This window comes from Perca flavescens, chromosome 1 (assembly GCF_004354835.1).
Source record: "Perca flavescens isolate YP-PL-M2 chromosome 1, PFLA_1.0, whole genome shotgun sequence".
In the NCBI taxonomy this organism is placed as follows: domain Eukaryota; kingdom Metazoa; phylum Chordata; class Actinopteri; order Perciformes; family Percidae; genus Perca; species Perca flavescens.
The window spans coordinates 2,030,828-2,044,846 of record NC_041331.1 but is presented as its reverse complement, the minus strand read 5'-3'; the positions used below and the strand labels follow the sequence as shown (position 1 = coordinate 2,044,846).

The 14,019-nt window shown below is 40.2% G+C and overlaps 1 protein-coding gene across 3 annotated transcripts in view; it reads right to left on the bottom strand.

The window, feature by feature from the left end:
- Positions 1-14,019, bottom strand: part of phkb (phosphorylase kinase, beta) — a 125,394-nt gene that overhangs the window by 78,481 nt on the left and 32,894 nt on the right. For all 3 annotated transcript variants that reach the window (XM_028577266.1, XM_028577276.1, XM_028577284.1), the window contains exons 8-10: positions 12,668-12,783; positions 6,162-6,225; positions 1,238-1,333 (exon numbers count right to left, since the gene is read on the bottom strand). In XM_028577266.1, the coding sequence (XP_028433067.1) occupies positions 1,238-1,333; positions 6,162-6,225; positions 12,668-12,783 (276 nt within the window). The remainder of the gene's footprint in view (positions 1-1,237; positions 1,334-6,161; positions 6,226-12,667; positions 12,784-14,019) is intronic.

Sequence of the window (14,019 nt, the reverse complement as noted above, 5' to 3'; positions counted from 1 at the left end):
TGTTACTGGTACGAGGATGTGTTGAAACAAATGCTTCCCTCAAAACGTCATTAAGAATGCAGTTCAGCTGAATGGGAATGTCATTTTTATGAGACAGGGTTGATTTAGCACAGGCTCAATCTTTATGTACTAAAGGGTCATACATTAGACAGCTGTTGATGCCTTTTACCATCTTAAGAGTGAAAGCCCCTGGTTGTGAACAGCACACTATAGAAGGACTGAATTGGAACAATCATTGGGAATTAATATTGTTATCAGGCTTGACAAACTTTAAACTCTAATTCTCTCAATTAATTTTTTTTGTTTGTTTGGTTTACTCTATTAAGCAGTGGGAATTAAAGCTATTAGGCCCCAGCCTCACTGCAAACAGCCATGAATATCTAAGGTTTATTAATAGACGGCAGAGCTTCCAAAAATAAATTACTTGCTTTCCACATGTTGATCTCTCGCTCCCTACTGTTCTCCATCCTTCCAGCTCCTTAAAGTTAATCTCTTACAGCTATTATGTCACTCTAGTCGTCATAATTACACTCATTTCCTCTCAATCTGACTGCGGCTATTCTGCCTGAGACAATCAGCACACAGAGAGAGAGAGAGAGAGAGAGAGAGAGAGAGAGAGAGAGAGAGAGAGAGAGAGAGAGATGTGATCATTTAAGTGTCTGCAAGCGGTGGAGTGGAGAGAAGGGAATGGTTTTGCTCTTGCTTTTTTCTCAACGTACCACTTATTTCTTTCACCCCTTCCTTTTTCAACTTTACCTCCCTCTAGCTCTGCAGCCACCTCTCACTTCCTTCCTTTCTTGTCAAGGCTGAACCATCAATAACACAGGTATGGGCAGTGTAACGGCTGCACCATAAGTAACATTTTTGAATAAAAGATATCCACTGACATTGACGTGAGTATGTCGTTTATTAATTCCTTTATTCGGATCCCCATTAGTTGCTAACAATGCACAATTAACATTTTTTGAAGTTTTTGGCATATGTTTGGCAGGCATCTAATTTAGTCTTTTGATTGGTAGAGATTATGCCCACAGCTGCTCCTCTTAGTCAAAGAAACACGTTGCATCAATATGTTCTACTTTGGATATTTTTCTAAAATCTACAATGGATTAACTAACTAGTTCTGATACAAAATATGCATTTAAACATCCCCTTTTACATTATCTTATGCTTTATTTTGTAGGTTGTTTCACTCATTTGTAGGGTGGATTTAGTAGTTATAGATAGATGAACTCACATGTGAGCGAGACTCTCGGGGCAGTAGGGAGCACAGCGTTTGTCTGTTCCTGTTGTGGGCGTCCAGATCCACAAATATCACCGACCAGGAACAGCCCTGCAGAGCAATACACATCCCAGTCAGAGCTGAACTATTCACCGGTTACAGGCACAACAGCAGCACACGCTCTCATGTTCTGCCTGTTTACACCCACAAAAATTCACAAAGATGCACAACAATTCCTCTGTCATTTTTCAGGGAAAAAAAACTAAATGGCTAAAACAAATGAATGCCCACTTTAAAGCCCCCTCCATCACACCTCACACCTCTGCACATCAAAACGCACTCACACACTTTTGCTGTAAAACCAGGCTGATATTTTTGGGTTGCACATGTTTTTGAAGTACAGTGTGGGAGTGCTTGAACAGTCGAGAGTCTTCCTATCACTTCAAAAGTCCCCACGTACAAAAAAAGTGCTGCTACTACAATGCAGTCTGTTCATCCAGTGCACTTAAACACCTCCGGGAGAGAGAGGAGGGGCAGTTTATACTTTTACTTAGTAAAGGAAGTGATCAAACTGGCTTTCTGGTTCTAAAAAACTGGTCCAGTCCACTTCATCCATCCATCCATCCATCAGCAGCACTTACATTAAACCAACTGTCACTCCTGCAACCTGCTAAGCAGTTTCTAATGCAAGTAAAATGCATTATGTATGAATATTGCCAGTCTACTTTTTTTTACCTCCAACACAGATCCAGCCAGGGCTTTTAGTCAAATCAGCAAGCTTTCCTCTCGCAATTTGCATAGTGCAGTGGATTGCTGGCCACCAATGTAAGCAGATGTAAGACAAGTGAGTGAAATTGCCCACTCTTGGTGTCCACATCCCCGAGGGTCTGACCTGGGCGCTGTATACTGACTCAGTGGTGAGAAAGGCAAGGCAGAGACGGTTTCACCTCAGACATTTGAGGTATATTCCTGTTATCCCCTCAAATCCTGAGCAGTTTCTACTCCTGCAGCATCGACAGCGCCCTGATGGGGAACATCACAGCCGAACAGGACCGCAAGGCCCTGCAAGGAGTGGTTCGTTCAGCTGAACATACAATAGGCGGTGCCTTACCCTGCCTAAAGGATATTTATGCCAGGCGCTGCAAAAAAAAGGCTAGGGGGATTCAGACCTTTTCTGATGTTATAAAAGCAGAGTGTAAGAAAACTGAGCCTGTAAGATGAGTGATTTTGTCTTGGATTTTTTACTGTGGTTTCCTTCACTCGGCTAACATTTTCTTTTTAAAAAAAGATTACATTCCAAACTGTATTTTATGTACGTTCAAAAATAATCCAATGGAAAAAAGATTACTTTTTGCCTTTTTTTTTAGTTGCTTTGGACACTACAACAAACATGTCTAACTGAATAACTGAACACAGTTCTTAAATGAGCCTCTATCAAATGATTGAGATCAATGAGACACATATATATATACACATATATATATATATATACATATATATACACATATATATATATATACATATATATACACATATATATAAATACATATATATATACATATATATATACACATATATATATACACATATATACACATATATACACACATATATACACATATATACACACACATATATACACATATATACACACACATATATACACATATATACACACACATATATATACACACACACATATATATATATATGGAAATTAAAAAGAATAATGAATTAATGATTATATAAAAATAACAAAAAAGACATTGTGGAACTACATTTGATTTGTGATTTATTTATTTAAAATAGGGACAGTGCATATTGATGAACATTTTTGTAAATATGCACGATTATAGCCAGTGGCTAATTTACATATTTAGTCCCTTAAGCAGGTTGATGTTAAGTTCCAACACAGTAAAATCAATAAGAAAAATAATAGTAAAAAAGTAAGACATATGAGACTTCTTTTGGTGCAACAACAGTTTTTTGAGCGATGGCTCTTTTTGTTATGCCTTTCTACAAACAATTGCTGGTTGTTCACCTCAATCTGGACACACACTCTAAACCCCAGTGATCAGAGTGAAGAGGTCAATATCCAATAGCTGCTATTATGTTTTTTGTGCTTGAACTCTTAAATGCTTGTCTTGTTCACCGTATCCCCCAGAGTTAGATAAGTCCATACATACCCTTCTCATCTCCGCGCACGTTGTAACTCTGTCTGACGCACCCACCGCTAGCCTAGCTTAGCCCAGATCCTGGAGGTAACCCGCTCCAACTAGCCTAGTGCTCCCAATAAGTGACAAAATAACGGCAACATTTTCCTATTTACATGTTGTGATTTGTATAGTCACAGCGTGTACAAATAACAAGGTCACATGACACACAGCCATCTTCTAACCGTATACATACTGGGGACTATATTCTCAGAAAGGTGAAGCACTGCTACTCTCTGCTACTTGGGCGGAGTGATTTGGTCACAGCACCTGAAAAGCCCCGTTGTTACTCTCTGCTCCTCACCACGGGGCTTCTTTAATGGACAACTCAACTGATTGAGCATGTCTTTAAAATATTGGCCTTAAAAGTTTTTTATCATTCTGTTCGGTGAGCATTTTAAACAGAGTCGTGCCTGAAAATGTTCTGAAAACTGCAGTGCACTCTGGGTATTGCTTTGGGCCTGTACTTCAGCTAGGTGCTAGAGATGGTTAAAGAGATGCAAGATATCAAAAATCTAAATGTGCTCTAGCAATAGAGAGAGAAAACCATCAACGGTCCAATTTATAGGAATCTAGCGTTGAGATCATATATTACAATCAACTCTCTCGCACCACGCAGTTCAAAGTAGGTATTCCAGCTACGGTAGCCTTCACGCTTCAAAAAGCTGGTCTCTTGCTCTTTTCAATCTCCTTTTTCTTTTTCTGGGCGAAGAAGAAGAAGACTCCTGTTCCTGAAATTTGGATTTTGAATACATGTGGTCCTCCATGTTTCCTTCTTCAAACTTGCCGGGGGCCGGGAAGCTACGATACCCATTAGCAGCATTAGCAGCAGCTGGGAGTTTATCATGTGACAGAGAAAACGCAAAAGGCGGAGCAGTATGTCCTGTATGTCCCTTACCGGCTAACGTATTTCAAGATGGAGCATGAATATGGAGCGTCTACCCCAGTTCATGCAAACGTAAATGTAAATGCAAATGTAAAATTTCAAGCCATGATGAATACTTGGAGTTGATGGTGGAGGTAAATATTCATGAAAAAGGACAAGTTGGTGAACGGGCAACATAGATTTTGATAATGAACAACTAAACACGTTACACACTGGGACTTTAAAGGATTAAATTGACGTGTAGAGAGATTAGAAAACTATGACTGGCTGCCATACTACAGGCAAATAACTGCCAATATACAAAAATCAGTAATATTTTTAAGTTTGTATTTTTATTCTCTATCTCTACTTTTCCATACCACCCCACTTACCCCTTCCACCTAGCGCTCATCCCTCTGTAATGAAAATGTGACTGTATAATACGAGTCAATTACAGGTTAGTGTAGTCTATGCCAGAAAGCCATCAATGTCACTGCTATTATTATGGGTTGCTAATAAATGTTGACAGGATGTAGATTATATAATACCCCTTTCCAAGATCATAATGTACATCAACTTGACATCCCTTTCTGTGCATTAATTAAATTGAAAGATTTATGTCAGCATAGAAAAGTACCCTCTCTTCCACATGCAGACATAGGGGGGTAAAAAAAATATTGCAGTTAGGTGTGTGTCCACTCTACTGCATGCCTGCTCTTCACTGGGTGTGAATTAGGTGACAAACCCTGAGAGTCCATTGCCAATTTAATGACTGGCTTTAAAGGGGGGAGGATCCTCCTCTTGGCGAGATCAATTTTATCTGCAGAGTTTAATTTGTCACACCGAGAAGAAGCTGCTATCTTTGCATCTGTTATGTGACTCGGAGGGGTCGTGAAAAAAAAAATCAAAAGTTCACCAAACAGCGGCCTGTGTGTTCATTCATCTAGTACAAAGGCTAAATGTGACACACACCCACAAGAGTCTGCAGCTGGTGTAAATTGTGATAGCGGAGTTCAGAAAGTACGAAATGTTCCGGTTGAAAGGGTTGGGGGAGTTGCATTTGGTGTTGGAAGGATGAGAGTAAGCGGGGAAATGATTGATAGAGATCATTAATAAGCAACTGGCTGGCTTGTAGCACTTCCATTCCCACAGTTGGACAAGAGACTGGATGAGACACCCACACTTACGGAGGCCCCACACAGTATGGATCATAAAGCAGCTACCTCTATAAATTGATTCTTTCAACAAGCTGAGCTTGGTGACAACATCCATTTGCAGGCACAGTTAAACCCTTTATCTTGCAGCTGATCAGGAGAGAAAAACAAACAGAGACTTTAATATACACTCATCCTGACAGCCCCGCACGTAAAAATACTCAGATGCAATAGATATCCGGAGAACCAAGAAGAAAAGATAATAAGGGAGGAGGCTTGCTAAGTGCAGGGCTTCATTTTCTAATCCATTAGCAGATGTAATGAATTTCCCTGGTTGTCCTTTCCTCCACACAGGCAAAAAAAAAATAGAAACATATCTACTGATGGACGAGATTCGGAAAGAAACCAGGATCAAACATCAACTGTGGCCATTGAGTCTGCTGAGCCAAACACAAATGTGGTTTTCCATAAATTCAGATTGTGACGCAGGTAAGTCTACACAGGATGCAAACCTCGAGCATATCTCACGGATGTATTGAGCTGTAATGGGCCTCTGCAGATTTGAATCAGAAAATAGGCTGTCCATCTATCATGTGATCTTGTGCCATGGGACAGGATTAGACAAGAGACAAATACTGTACATGTGTCTCTTGGGATTCATATGAGGAGGAGGAAATGTTTAAGGAGTGGGTGAATTCTTCAGATACCTGGTTTCCAAACAGGTTGAATCCATTGATGGCCTCCAGAGCAGCTTTAGCCAGGCCCACAGAGCTGCAGAAGAAAGAAACAGAGACACAACACACAATAAGCAGATATCACTGACAGTGATGCACTAAAGGACAGATGTGTAATAATGCATATAATAAGAGTGACAACAAATGTGTTTCTGTGATGTGAACCATGGGGTCTTTCAATTGTCAGCTCCGCCCAAACAGCTTTCAGAAATTGCTCTTGAATCTTAAAAAAGCAATATGTAATATATTTACTGCATTGTCATTAGATACTGAGGAAACAATACTTTCTTCTCTGACAACAATGCTAAAGCCAGTATGTTTTCCTTTGAAATTTCCACTCTGGTCTGGAACGTCTGTTTTTGTTTTGGTCACAAACACAGCGTGCCTCAGCAATGGAAGCAGCAACCGAAATAACTGGATCAACAAAAATAGATTCGACCCGACCTAAAAAACGTAAGCAAACTTAGGCATCTAGCATGACCAGAGACACAACACGGTTCAATATTGGAGATGCATATGAAAGATGGGGACAGCTTGGAGCATTTCAAGTAATTTCATTTGGGTAGTCACATTAAATTATTATAGAGTGCTCGACTTAGTTACTTTGGCGAAACAACCGCCTAGCCTCATTAAAGTTCTCTATAGGTCGCTCTGCATTGTATGGTATGGTACGTTATAGAATATACTTGTGGCTACCACTGCCAGCTTCATGGTTATGATATGTTGCATAGTAAGATGATTCCCACTTTGTTATAAACTGAAATGCATCCATAATGTGTAATGTACAGTGTATAGACCATAGACTGTATATTCTTTCCTTAAACCTGCATTCTATCTGAATTCCAGCAAGAGGCGACATGTGTGGTTGCAAAAGGAGGTCGGTTTCTGTAGCGTCTATGAGAAAGTGACCCACTTCTCACTTGATTTATTACCTCGGTAAACATCTTCATAATGAGTTTATGGTCTCAATCGCTAGTTTTAAGTCTTCTGCAACACAGAACGATGTTCATTTTTTGAATTATGGTCTTGTTGATTTTAAAATCAGCGATAAAGCAGGGGGTGTTTTAGGGGGTGGCTATGATGTGATTGCCAGTGAAAGAGTGTAACGTATCGTAGAGTGTAAGGGCTCCTCCCTCACTCCTCCCTCTCGTCTAAAACTGTCACATTCGCAACCAGGATACGGCAAACTCCACGACGGATAGCAGATCTCCGCAAACCAATGGGTGATGTCACACATGCTCTGTCCATTAATATACAGTCTATGGAATAGACAAGCTTCTATAATAAATTATGTTGTAGATACATAGCAACAACAAATATTTGTATTCTTCTACACATAAACTGAGACAAAGTAATAATCTTTATGGAAAAAAGGGTATATGTTTATTTCATTTTTATTGTTATGATTTTAACCCTTTTTTTAAGGATTATTTTTTGAGCATTTTAGCCTTTAATTGATAAGACAGTTGACAGGAAAGGGGGGAGACATGCAGCAAAAGGCCGCAGGCTGGATTTAAACCCTGGGCCGCTGCGGTAAGGACTGAGTTTTGGTACATGGGGCCCATGCTCTACCAGGTGAGCTACCAGGGCGCCCCATTTCATTTATATTATTAACGGGATCTGGAAAGTAGTAAGTAACTTGTCAGCGTTCTTAACCTGGAAACCTGCGTGAGCTCCAAGTCTACGGACTGCAGTACCCATTTTAAACGCTTGCGGTCAGTATTACATATTGGTCCTTTAAACTGCTATGTTAGGATTCAATAAAGATGAAGGGTCCCCAGATTGAGGTCTACTTCAGATAATGGATCTCTTTAATAAAAAACTTGTACTAAATTTCACACTGGCTGGCTACTGTGATTGCGATGCAGACTTAAAGTGAATCAATTTCACTGTCACTTTGTTTCCCTTTCTACCCGGCCAAGATTTCCCTAGAAAAGAAAATGAGGGGGGAAGGATTGCAGGGGAATTTGGCATTGACTGCTGGTAGATCTGCTGACATATGAAAATGCATTCAATACCATTAGTGAAGCCTGAATCAATGCTTAAAATACAGAGCATGGCTGGCTAATTCAGCCTGGAAAAGAGCTCTGCTCAAACTACATGTAGTTCTGTGAAACACACACACACACACACACACACACACACACACACACACACACACACACACACACACACACACACACACACACACACACACACACACACACACACACAGGTCAGCAAGGCTGTCAGCACCCCTCACACAGAAACAGAGGAGATATGATGCTTGGTGGGGAAACAGGAGGTTAACAAAAGTGATACCAGGAAACAGGACCAAAACAGTATCATGATGCAACAGTTTCAGTTCAGACAGTTGGAGATAAAGATTCGCATGATGAAATGTTGCTGTGGACTGTTAGTCCATTGGCTCATGCTGTAGCCTGCACAACAACATTCTCTTACTCTTACAGTAAATATACATCAACATACGACCACCTTATCTTGTGACCATTTCATACTCTGCCAAATAATCAGCAACATGCAAAATAGTTTTAAGTGTGTGAATGTGCATTTTGATTCAAATGCAAATCTTCATTAATTGATAGTTTTGACTACTTGGTGGCAGCAAAACAAGCTGTTACTAAGACAACATTGACATATTATTACCATATAAAGTTGATGTGAGGAAACGTGTGTGCTAACAGTTTCCTGTTTACACCTTAAACAGGTACAGACAAAGATTAGCATTCATTTGGAGTCATGTTTCAGGCAACCTGATGAATGTTTGTGATGAAAATTCACTTTCCGTTTTGGTCTCCACCAACTCCTGAGGGAAATATCTGGCTCTTTAGTTTCTAAATGCTTGATTGTGTTCACCAGCTAGATGCTAACTTTTTCCTTTAGCTATTTGGTGTAAATTAAATTCAAAAAGTCTCTTGTCTCCTTGTTCGTCCATTTCCATCGGTCTTTGTTGACACCCGCCATGTGTGCAAACAGAGGGGAAATACTGGGCGGAAATTAACTAACACTTCTTCTTCATCGTTTTGTGGTGGGTTGCAACCACAAAATGACCTAAAACTTAATTGCAATTCATTATTTATTCGGCAAATAACATTTCCATGAGCGTTTATCACATAAGCCGTATATCGATCAAGATAAAATCCGATGAGACCGAACGTATTTCCTTTGAATCGATATTCATGAAATTCAATCGAATTGTACTGTTTCCATAAGGCTTTTTTCATTCGATATCACTTAATTTGGACAAAAACATGTGGATGGAAACATAGCTTGTGTGTCTTAATTGCGGGCACATAACCAGGTGTGCGGGAGTCAGGTGTCCATCTGATTGTCATCAGCCACAATCAACCTCCACTCCATATACCCGGTTCCTCCTTAACTCACAATATTTCACCCTTACCACGGACCTGCCCCCTCCCCTTGATAAACGTGGCCTTTGCTCCCACTTAACTATTCTGCAAAGAAACCTTGTTTTCACTTTCACTACCGGCTTAGAGTTCTCAGTCTGCATTTGGGTTGAAATTTACATTCCAACTTAGCACAAAATTTGTTTATGCAGGACCCGTTGTAACTGAAAATGTACTTTAAGTGTCCAAACATCTGAGCAAACTCAACATCGTAAGCCATTAGTTAGTAATCAAATGACCATAAACCAACTGAACCAAGTTAACCTGGGACTTTTGGAGGTCTGGGGGCACTCTAGACTGGGTAACCCCAGCCCGATCTGCCGGCAATGTGATTTCTCCCTGCAGCTCAGGCTGGAAACCTGTATGTTTATCTATTCTGCTTCCATTACAATTTTGCGGGGACCAATCACAAACTGGCTTATCCACCTGGCGCGCTATTGGCGGGTTTAACACGATGACAATAGAGAAGCGACCAAGCAGCTTCTTGTTTACATTCAACATGGCGGCCACCAAAGCGCAGCAACCCGTTTGTTGCGTTGTCGCTGCTACGTCACCCGTCTCGTTGGTCTGATTGGTTGAAAGACTATCCAATTGCGTACAGAGTCATTTGAACTATGCCTGTTGATCACGCCTCTTGTGCAGTAGAACATACAGAGCAGACGCCCCAGACTAATGTTCAATCATAAAAGATTGAGCTTGGTCTGCTGATAGCCAGACTAGGGGCACTCAGCTAGTTGCCTACTTTGCCCAGTTTGTAAACCAGTATTGACTGGCCATGATATAAAGGGATGGTAACATACAGAATAATAATTACATACAGTATAGTACAGCACATTTAATATATTTCAAATATTTCATTTTGACTGTTGTAAAATGAATGTAAAAATTGAATAATGAATGAGAGATAATGATGACATATTTATGAACTTATGAGCACAGTCCTGTTTTTTTAAAATGTCCCCATGTTTAACTCATCACTTTAAATAAAACACTCCAGTCTAACAATTTGACTGGTTGTGACGATAAACATGAAGCAGAAGCAATAATTTGATTTGATATGGATATATCAATACTCTGCCAAAATGAACACATCCTTTCCTGTTCATTTCCACTGAGCCTTCCACTGCCCACTGGCACTCTTGGACTAGAAATCACTGCTCAATTTGATCATTTACACAGATCTTGTTTACATGGAACCATTTTTTTTTTTTTAAATCTGCCTCTGCCACAGTTCACTGTTCGCGTACAGAATGTTAATTACGCAACAACATGTATAAGCTAGCTTACTATTTGTGGAAATCCAAAGCCTGACCTCGAGGGGAGGAAATACAAGAAGCGCAAGACACAGGGCTTCTACACTACATCAAATTTGTTATCTTTTCTCGAGGGTATCTTGGCAAGCTGCTGCCAATAGCCTTGGACTGTTGGAGAAAGAAATAAAAACATGCTTTGCAGAGATAAGCAATGGCAGAAATTGAGGATCTTTATCAAGACATTAAGAGAGGAGAGGGAGGCCCGTTCAACCTTGAATGATAAATCAGTTAGGAGAACGTAACAAAAAACTTGCTGGAATCTGAGTTCACTGTCTAAGCTAAGGCTATTTTTCATTTCATGTTTATTTGAATAGGGACAGATGCTTAGACATAGACATTTGTGCAAAAGATATCCAATGTACAGCATCACAGCATTTATAGCTATTGCTAATTTCCAATGCCCGTCCCTAGAAGGGCTTTTAAAAAACTCATGAAAACAAACATCAACACAGCCTTCCAGGATGGGGGAAAAACGTGCTCTGCCGTATGAAGCGATGGTGCCTCTGCAAAATAGTCTCAGGAAGGAACTTGTTTTGGTGGAACATGGGTACGTTTAAAAGTTTTTTTAGTCGTGCGAGAAAACTCAGATTGGACAGATAGTCTAGCTAGCTGTCTGGATTTACCCTGCAGAGATCTGAGGAGCAGTTAACCATAGTCCTCACAAATCCACCGGAGTTTAAAATGCCAACACAACGAAAGCCCAAGGCAACGGATATCCGGCCTAAATGAGTGAAATCTGGCGGAATTTCCATCGGCAATGGAGCAATCCCGGAAGTGGAACGTGGATACAGACTACTGACCATGTAGCTGCCACCATGCTAGACACCTCTGGTATCTGTTGTCTGAAAGAGCCCACCCCCCTGCAAGCAAGTGGGAAAGCAGCAGGCAGGACCTCCGGTTTCACCTGAACAGAAGTGGTTGTCAGAGAGAGAGGGAAAACTAGAAGCTGAAACTTTGCCTGAGTGGCTCAAAATCTCGAGGTGCTTCCTCCCTTCCAATTCATTTCACAGATCAAATTTGATGAAAGTCAGCTTTAAGACAAGACATAAAAGATAGCGCTAAAATAAAAATAATTATTATTATTATTAATAATTATATAATATATAATTAATAATAATTTGGAGGCATCCACCAGTTAAAAACAACGACCAAAGAAAAGCTGTTATTATAGAGTTTGTATATCAAACTCTATAATATATTATATGTTTTTTGATAACCAGCCAACACATCTTGGAGATTTTTAAAGTTACCATCCAATCAGATTCTCCACTAGCCACATGGTTGTTGCCATGTTTTTTTTCCTAACTAACTTTACTACTTAATTTCAGCTCCTCCTGGTTTGTTTCGCAACATTCCCTTTGTTTTTCTCCATTCAGCGTAGATCGTAATTGATACCACACACACGCTAGGCACGTAGCCAACGGTAACACACACACACTCTGCACTGGCATGGGCATCAAGAATTCAACAAAAAAGCTAACATGCAACAGGGAAATGTGCATATATACATTTCTGCTGAGACACCGAGGAGAAAATAAAACCTATGTTACTCTGACTCTCTCAGAGTCTCTGTAGTTTAGTTTGAGCTATTCACGTCTGTATACCTGTGTTGTAAAAATGTTGTTATAATGTTTAAAGAGACTAGATAATAGCATTTAGCAGTTTCCCTTGGTAACTACCTGTAAATACCCACATTCGAGCTCTACTATTCAGTACATTTATTTTGAATATTCTTTGTGTTGCTGAGCCTTTGACTGACCTGGAATGCAGCTCAGTGCTGCCGTTGTTGTATTTGCTGCCTCTCTCCCACATGCCGTAGTCAGGCACCCTGTAGGCCCTTTCCACACAGAACACCAGGTTCTGGATGAAGGAAACCTGCACACAGAAAACACATCAAACACGGGGAGGCGTCGGACATTATGGATGCAATACAGACGTAAAAATTCACAGTATCTTGAATGACTTTTCTTTTTGATGCTGCATTTTTTTTAAGTAATTGTTCATTTCTTACAGTGCAATGTAACTTGTATTCTTGTATTTCATATCTGTCTTATTCGATTTTAGCAGTTTTTATATTTGTCATTGTTTTAATTGTTCTTAATGTTTTATGTAAAGCACTTTAAATTGCCTTGTTGCTGAAATGTGCTATACAAATAAAGCTGCCTTGCCTTGCTTATCTTACACATACAGACACACATGCGTGCACTCATAGATCCAGGGTTGCCGGTGGTAGACATGCTTAGACACACACAGCCTTACACACACTTACGTACATATATACAGTAATTAGTGACCTTTGAGATTGATCTGGGTGAGGTGTGTAACTCTCCCTCTCATTATATGGGTTATTAAAGTATAGACAGACAACAAAGCTGATTCCTCATCAAACTGTCCCTGCAGCTACAGACATGGTGTAATTAACTGTAAAGTGTGGCTGTATGCGAGGCTATGCCTTCGCTGGCTTGTCAACTGCCACTGACACGCCAGTGAATGGACACACATCGCAACATTCATTTATAGCACAGTTTTTATTATGAAAAATCATCCCCAGTGTCCTTGATTTCATCATCAAACGAAACGATGGCCTCGTGGTTTTAAAGTTGTAATTAGCAGAGTTAGGGAGCTTCTCGTATCTATCACCTGCCCCGAAACGGCTGCGGAGACCCTGTGTCTAAGAGAGACAAGTCAAAATCAATAGACACATCTAGAAAAGAGCTAAAAAGGGAGAGATTTAAAATGTTCGATGATTTAAAGGCGTTGAATCATTAAAAAATACCTGAAAGTGGCTGTGTGTGTGTGTGTGTGTGTGTGTGTGTGTGTGTGTGTGTGTGTGTGTGTGTGTGAGCGCATGCTTGACTGATGGTAGATTTAATCTAAAATGACAAAGTGCGGGGAGAGGAAGAGAGAGAGAGTGAAAGAACGACAGAGAGAAGCGGATCCAACCTGTGTAGGACTTAAATAGGCCAGTCTGTAAAGGAGGGCAGGAAGACAGGGAGCAGAGCAGAGGAGGCTGAAAGAGAGAAAGGTTTGCTGGTTCTCCTCTTTAGGGTTTTATGAGTGGAGTGATTAATGAGGGGAACTTTTAGTATCTTAATGGTATCTTAATGAATG